The sequence below is a fragment of the Musca vetustissima genome, unplaced genomic scaffold (genome assembly GCF_032173495.1).
Source record: "Musca vetustissima isolate MV318-11 ecotype Yass unplaced genomic scaffold, APGP_CSIRO_Mvet_v1 utg230923, whole genome shotgun sequence".
Lineage (NCBI taxonomy): Eukaryota > Metazoa > Arthropoda > Insecta > Diptera > Muscidae > Musca > Musca vetustissima.
Window position 1 is genome coordinate 1 of NW_026878350.1, and position 8,097 is coordinate 8,097.

Genomic DNA, 8,097 nt, shown 5'->3' on the forward strand with positions numbered 1-8,097 from the left:
CACTTCTGGGTAGTTGTGCTAAGAAATAAATGAAGCATTTGTTGGGTGTATATGGAGGATGAACAGTGGTCGGAAAGGGTAGGATGAAAACCGTGAAAAATATTCATTAAAAGCCTGTTGGAGTCCTTGAAAAAAAATATTACCTAAAAAAGCCGCGCCTGAAGGAGTCCTTGGAAAAAAATGTTCATTAAAAATCGACGCCTTTTGGATTGCTTGAAAAAAAAAAAATATTCTATTAAAAAAGCCACGCCTGTTGGAGTCTTGAAAAAATATTCTTAACAAAATCCATGCTGTTGGAATCCTTGAAAACCGCCACGCCTTTTGGAAACCTTGCAAAAATATTCTTAACAAAATCCATGCTGTTGGAGTCTTGAAAAACGCCACGCCCTTCGGAAACCTTGAAAAAATATTCTTTGAAAAAACACGCCTGTTACAGGCCTTGAAAAATATTCTTTGAATAGCCACGCTTTTTGAAGTCCTTGAAATATATTCTTTGAATATCCACGCTTTTTGGAGTCCTTCAAAAGATATTCCGTTGAAAAATCCACGCCTTTTGGAAACATTATAAAAATATTCTTTAAAAAATCCAGGTCTTTTGGAAACATTAAAAAAATTCTTTGATAAACCAAGCCTGTTGAAGTCCTCGAACAAATTTTGCTTTAAAAAATCCACGCTTGTTGGAACCCTTGAAAAAAATCTTAAAAATTCCCCGCCTATTGGAGCTTTTGAAAATATTCCTTTAAACCAGTGAGCGGAGCAGTATAGTCGGACGGGGCCGACCATATGATACCCCACACAACTTCCACGAAAATCAAATTTTCTATGGTTCGATATTCTGAGCTTGGGCAATATTTAGCGATATTTGTAACCCCTTGACCGACTAGACGTCTACAAATATTACTAATATTCAGTACAGCTCTTCTAATTACTTGTCCAGATCCCCTTCACCGTGGGTTGTGTTGTGATGTCCGGCTTTCAATAGTGGCCTATAAATCGACTCATAAAAAAACACAAAAAATTAAGTTTTCGGGTCACTTCATCCAAATATTAATTTCTGATCATCACCGAAAATTATAGGCGTTGTCCATGACCAAACCTGGATCCTCATGGAAAATTTCAAAGCGATCCGCGATATATTTCCGCCCCTAGTGTGGTAATGCATTACTAAATAATATATGAATACGTAAGGACCTATAAATATTTAAGTGTAACTCCCACATCCGAGTACACACGACAATGCAATTGGTATCAATGTAAAGTTAAACCACTCCTCTTGGATATACTATCAACTTCTCGGGTCTATGTCCTTCAGGAGTAAATATATATGCCATAGAATACAAATTTTGTCATTTTCCACACAAAAGTCTGGGTCCATTTGACCCGCTAAATATTGACCAATCTTTATCAAAATAGGAATGCTTATTCTTTGGCCCGATTCCCTTCTTCATGCAAAAATTCGCGGTGTTTGTGTCATAACTGCGGCCTCTGGAGCGACCAGAAAACCCAACAAAAATAAAGTTTTTGGTCCATTTCATCCCCTAAATATTAACCGATCTTTTCCAAAAACAATAGGGGTCTTCATTAGCCGGAACCCATGCTACATGCAAAATTGAAGATTGGTTCATAACTGTGGCCTGTATCGTGTTTACAAATTATAATGGACAGACGGACAGACGGACGGACGGACACACATGTCTAGATCGACTCAGCTAGTCGAGATATGACGATCGGTATACTTAAAGATGGGTCTAGGACCAATATTTCGCGGTGTTACAAACTTTTGGGGCTGCACAAAGCTATAATACCCTGACAACATAGTTGTGTAGGGTATAAAAATCTTACAGTTGGAGTCCTTGAAAAATTTTCTTTGAAAAGTCAAGGCTGTTGAAGTCTTTGAAAAAATATTCCCTTGAAAAATTCAGGCCTTTGGAGTCCTTGAAAAATTTTCCATTAAAATATCCAGGCCTGTCGGAGTCCTTGAAAAAAAATCTTTAAAAAATTCAAGCCTGTTGGAGTCCTTGAAAAAATTTCAGGCCTGTTGAAGTCCTTGAAAAAATATTCTTTGAAAAAAACAGCCACATTCGGAGCCCTTGAATAAATATTCTTTAACAAATCTGCGCCTGCTGGAGTCCTTAAAAATATTCTTTAACAAATCTGCGCCTGCTGGAGTCCTTAAGAATATTCTTTAACAAATCTACGCCTGTTGGAGTCTTTAAAAACTTAAAAAAATCCACCCCTTTGGTATCCTTTTAGAAAATGTTTCCTAAAGAATCCACGCCTTTTGGAGTCTTTGAAAAATATATTTTAAAATTGCACTTCTTTTGGAATCCTTGACAATTGTTTTTCTAAAATATACGTCCTTTAAAAGGTATTCTTTAAAATCTGCACTCTTTTTGGAGTCCTTAAATAGAAATTTAAAAAACAAATTCACTTCACCACTGTCCTTGCCTACCTACCAAACTGAAGATGAAGTAGGAAGACTCCCAACTAAAGTTGAACGCAAACTCCAGGAAAACCAGCTAAACAACAAAACTTCAGCTACAACAGGAACAGCAAAAGCAACAACAACAACAAAATATGATAAATCGCCATCAGTGATTGTGGCGATAAATTATTTTTCGATCGATTGTATGAGACGATAAAACGAAAAGCCGCCTATGGGCAATGTTGTCCGATGGTGCTTAGGTTTTGGGAGTTTTGCAGCCAGAATTCATTTGTGTTGGATAACCAAACAATATTGTTCCATCCATCCCCCCACCTAACCCCTTGCTCAACATTTTCCAAGAATATCGAAAACTTGCTGGCATTTCATAGTTGGCTAAATTGAAAAGTGAAATTTCAACTCCTTACAAATGTCTGACCAGTTTGGCATGGCAAAAATCTTTTCATTTATCAGCAGCAAAACTAGTGGAGGAGACTCTTAGAGATTAGCGTGGACAGAATACTAGGAAGCAATCAACCAAAAACAAAAAATATATATATCGCCAAAGAATTTGAAAGAAACAAAAAATTGGGTGTTGGCTAACGCCCACTTACCTATCGATCCATCCAATGAATAGGCATTCCGCTGCCATGCCCATGTGCATAGATCACAGGTTGTCAGACCATCGGCGGCCACACTCTCATCGAGAAAGGGCGGTCTCGGTGGTGGTGGCACAAAACGTCCATTCCACAGGCCATTCTCGCTGGCATCGAAGGCCAACGGTGACTCAAAGGTATCCTCTTCGATGGCATTCAACCACCAGTCATCGTCATTGGCAGGTAAAAGATTCGAACTACTGCTGCCCGCCACACCACCACCACTACTGCTGGCCTCCACGCCACCAGATGCCGCTGCTGCTGCAGCATCACCAAATATTGTGCTGGCGGTGGCTAAGAAATCGGTTTGTATCGCCGGATCATGGGGTGACAACAATTGATGATGATTGTTGCCTCCGCCACCAAATGCTGGCGATGGCTGTGGTGTGGCACTCGCTGGCAGTGACGCTGCCGAATGTGATCCATGCGATCCATGGGGAGGTGTTAACGCTGATTGTCCATGCGATTGATAATTGTGATTGGCAAGGGAATCTAGGCGGGAATTGGGAAATGCTGAACGCACCGTTGTCGTGGCACCAGCAAATATATCATCGTCCTGGTGTTGCTGGGCACTCGGACCAGATAGGCGGGGAAACATTTTTGACAGGTATTTAGTTTCGGTTTTAAAATATTTTTTATTTTTTCAGGGGATTCAAATTAATTTAAAATTTGTTTCTTTATTTGTTCATAAGGCAACTGGAAGTGGTGGTTAAATATGTCTCTGTTTTATTGATAATCATAGAATCTGAAAAGATATAGACAAAAATAGATAAAATTAACACATTATTTAAATAAATTAAATCATACAATTCGAAAAATTATTATTTGAAGGATTAAAAAAAAAATATTTCAGGGACCACAAGCAGGCCTGGATTTTTATACCCTTCACCACACTGTGGTACAGGGTATTATGTCTTTGTGCATATGTTTGTAACAGGCAAAAGGAATCGAGATAGACACATGGTTCCTTTTGAGAATATGCATAGAATCACTTTCTGAGTCGATTTATGCATGTCCGTCCGTCCGTCCGTCTGCCCGTCCGTCCGTCTGTTGATGTTAAATTGTAAACAAAGTACAGGTCGCATTTATAATCCGATTTGGCTGAAATTTGGCACAGCTCATTTATTTGGCCCAAGGACGAACCCTATTGAAATTGGGAAAACTCGGTTCAGATTTAGATATAGCTCCCATATATATTTTTGTCCGATTTATGGACTTTAGTCCCTCAAAATCATTCGATTTGCACGAATTTCGGTACAGCGTACTGAATTAAGTCTAAAATGATGTGTGCCAAGTTTCGAGAAAATCGGATCAGGTTTAGATATAGCTCCCATATATAGTTCGTCCGATTTAAGGTAAATGGGGCACCAAAGTCCCTCTATATCTTTCGATTTGCATGAAATTTGGCACAGAGTACTGAATTATGTCCAGAATGATGTGTGCCAAGTTTCGAGAAAATCGGTTCAGATTTAAATATAGCTCCCATATATAGTTTCGTCCGATTTAAGGTAAATGGGGCACCAAAGTCCCTCTATATCTTTCGATTTGCATGAAATTTGGCACAGAGTACTGAATTAGGTCCAGAATGATGTGTGCCAAGTTTCGAGAAAATCGGTTCAGATTTAGATATAGCTCCCATATATAGTTTCCTCCGATTTAAGGAAAATGGTGCACCAAAGTCCCTATATATCTTTCGATTTGCATGAAATTTGGCACATAGTACTAAATGAGGTCCAGAATGATGTGTGCCAAGTTTCGAGAAAATCGGTTCAGATTTAGATATAGCTCCCATATATAGTTTCGTCCGATTTAAGGTAAATGGGGCACCAAAGTCCCTCTATATCTTTCGATTTGCATGAAATTTGCACAGAGTACTGAATTAGGTCCAGAATGATGTGTGCCAAGTTTCGAGAAAATCGGTTCAGATTTAGATATAGCTCCCATATATAGTTTCCTCCGATTTAAGGTAAATGGTGCACCAAAGTCCCTATATATCTTTCGATTTGCATGAAATTTGGCACAGAGTACTGAATGAGGTCCAAAATGATGTGTGCCAAGTTTTGAGAAAATCGGTCCAGATTTAGATATAGTTCCCATATATATTTTCGTCTGATTTAATGTAAATGGTGTCGTCCGATTTTACAAAAATTGACACAAACCTTTCACAACGTACTGTAGTGAGAATAACCTAGAAGTTGTTTTAAATGCTTTACCATTGTGAGTCCAATAGGCACACCAATTTGCTCTACGTACGAAGTTACTATAACATAACGTGTGGCAAGTTTAGTTCAAATCGGATTAAATTTTGACATATATATATATGTTAAGTTTATAAGCGTATATATATATATATACGCTTATAATTGACTTTCATAATTTTGTCCCTGGTCCTTTAAAAATTCGACGTCTTTTAGGTTTCATCTGTTGGATATACCGAAAGTGGTGAAGGGTATCATATAGTCGGCCCCGTCCGACTTTACTGCTTTCCTTACTGGTTTTTTAAATATTTTTTCAGAGTCTACAAACAGATATCTTTAGGGACCACAAACTAGCGTGGATTTTTTACAAATTATTTTTCTTTTCAGGGAACACAAACAGTCGTGGATTTTCTAAAAATATTTTTTCAAGGATTACAGACAGGCGGGGATTTTTTTTAAAATATTTTTTCAGCCATGATTTAAAACATTTAAAAATCTCCTTTAACATGAATTGTTTAACAAATATTTTTTATCTTCCTTTTTTTGGAATTTTCCTCCTCAACTTCATAATTTATTTTAGTAGGTGGATTTTTAAATTATTTCCTTTCAATTTTTTATGAATGAGACTTCCATTCCATTCGAAATATTACATTTTTAATTACTTAACAATTTTGCAACAATGTACTATCGATTCCCTCCCCCTAATGGAGCAATCTCCATGATAGGGTCCATTTAAAAAATCGTCAATGCGACAAACAGCCAACTACATACAACCTGTTCTAATTTCCACAATGAAAAACGAAAAATGGAGCAATCACAAAAAAACGAAAAAGAAATAAACGCCAAATCACTGCTGCCGGGCAGGAGAACCTGACTGCCACCTACCAACCAACTAACACCCACTCCAACCTGGAACCAAAAATAATGAAACGATTCGATTATGATAATTGTAATAAATTTAAAGTGAGTGGTAACTGTTCCCTCAAAAACATTCGGTATGAGTCTGTGTCGGTTCGTCTGTCTGTCCGGAGTTCATACATCGTTTGTCTGTCCGTCCATACATTCATAGTTCTTTATGGACCACCCAAATGGCACACAGTGCAAAGATAAAAACATTACCGTGGAACCATGAAGAGGCCATAAAGTACCCAGCAAAAGCTAGCCAGCCAGCCAAACAGTCAGCCATTCCACCATCCAGCTAGGCCAGATCAACTTCAACAGCAGCCAAGTGCAGGAGAAAACGAATTGAAACGTTTTATTTTGAAATGCCTGACAATTGCCAGCACCCCGCCACCGCAAACTGATGATGGTGGTGATGACGACGACGATGATGTTGACGGCAACAAGAGTGGTACCACTTCAAGTGCCACATTAACATTAACGTGGGCATCAGAGCCAACAACAGCAATAACAAAAAACGATTTTTAAATATTAACAGTAACACAGCTATGCTGATGTAGTCGGAACAGCGCCTGCGCCACATGGTAGTAAGAGACGCCTTAGCCACACAATCGAAATTTGCAGAATCAGAAATCAAACAAACATTCGAACATTTATGCCCAGAAAATTATCCCCTTCCCAAGTACTACCATGCCACCGCTTCCCATGACCAACCGCCAAAACTCAGTCCTTGTACATAATTTGAGGCCGTTTTGTTTTCCAGCATTTCATTTCAGAGCATAAAACAAAAAAAACATTGAACGACTTTATGAAAAATCGTGATCAAAACCATAAGCCCGCCACTTCAATGGAAACAAAATTGAAACTTTTTCAAACAAAAAAAAAAATATATATATATATATATATATATAAATATATATATAGTCGGACGGGGCCGACCATATGATACCCTACACAACTTCCACGAAAATCTAATTATGGACATTGTCCATGACCCCTAAAATTATAGGCGTTTTCCATGACCATACCTGAATCCTCATGGAAAATTTCAAAGCGATCAGCGCTATATTTCCGCCCTCTAGTGTGGTAATGGGTTACTAAATAATATATGAATACGTAAAGACCTGTAAATATTTAAGTGTAACTCCCACATCCAAGTACACACGATAATACAATTGGTATCAATTTAAAGGTAAAGCACTCCTCTTGGATATACTATCAAGTTCTCGGGTCTATGTCCTTCAGGAGTAAATATATACGCCATAAAATACACATTTTGTCATTTTCCACACAAAAGTCAGGGTCCATTTGACGCGCTAAATAATGACCAATCTTTATCAAAACAGGCATGCTTATTCTTTGGCCCGATCCCCTTCTCCACGCTGTGTTTGGGTCATAATTGCGGCCTCTGGAGCGACCAGACAAAAATAAAGTTTTTGGTCCATTTCACCCCCTAAATATTAACCGATCTTTTCCAAAAACAATAGGTGTCTTCATTGGGCAGAACCCATCCGACATGCACAATTTCGTGAATATTGGTCCATAACTGTGGCCTGTATCGTGTTTACAAATTATAATGGACAGACGGACGGACGGACACACATGTCTAGATCGACTCAGCTAGTCGAGATATGACGATCGGTATACCTAAAGGTGGGTCTAGGACTAATATTTCGCGGCGTTACAAACTTTTGGGGCTGCACAAAGCTATAATACCCTGTGTAGGGTATAAAAAACAAATGCCTCCCTTCACCCTACACAACTATTACAAACGATATTCTTGTAATGGGTGCAGAAATAAGGTACCTAACCCATATGTGTGTGTTTTGCACATCACTAGGGGGATTTGGTTTCCATGTACAAAATTTGGCCACTTTTGAAATTAAGCACAAGCGGGGATTTAAAACCAGTAAGGAAAGTA

At 38.4% G+C, this 8,097-nt stretch overlaps 1 protein-coding gene across 1 annotated transcript; it reads right to left on the bottom strand.

Moving 5' to 3' along the window:
- Window positions 1-3,036: 3,036 nt before the first annotated feature.
- LOC133323141 (uncharacterized) lies at window positions 3,037-3,676 on the bottom strand (the record flags this gene model as incomplete). The annotated part of the gene is made up of 1 exon (XM_061532096.1): window positions 3,037-3,676. A coding segment is annotated over exon 1 (640 nt), but the record flags the coding sequence as incomplete, so codon positions are not given.
- Window positions 3,677-8,097: the final 4,421 nt, after the last annotated feature.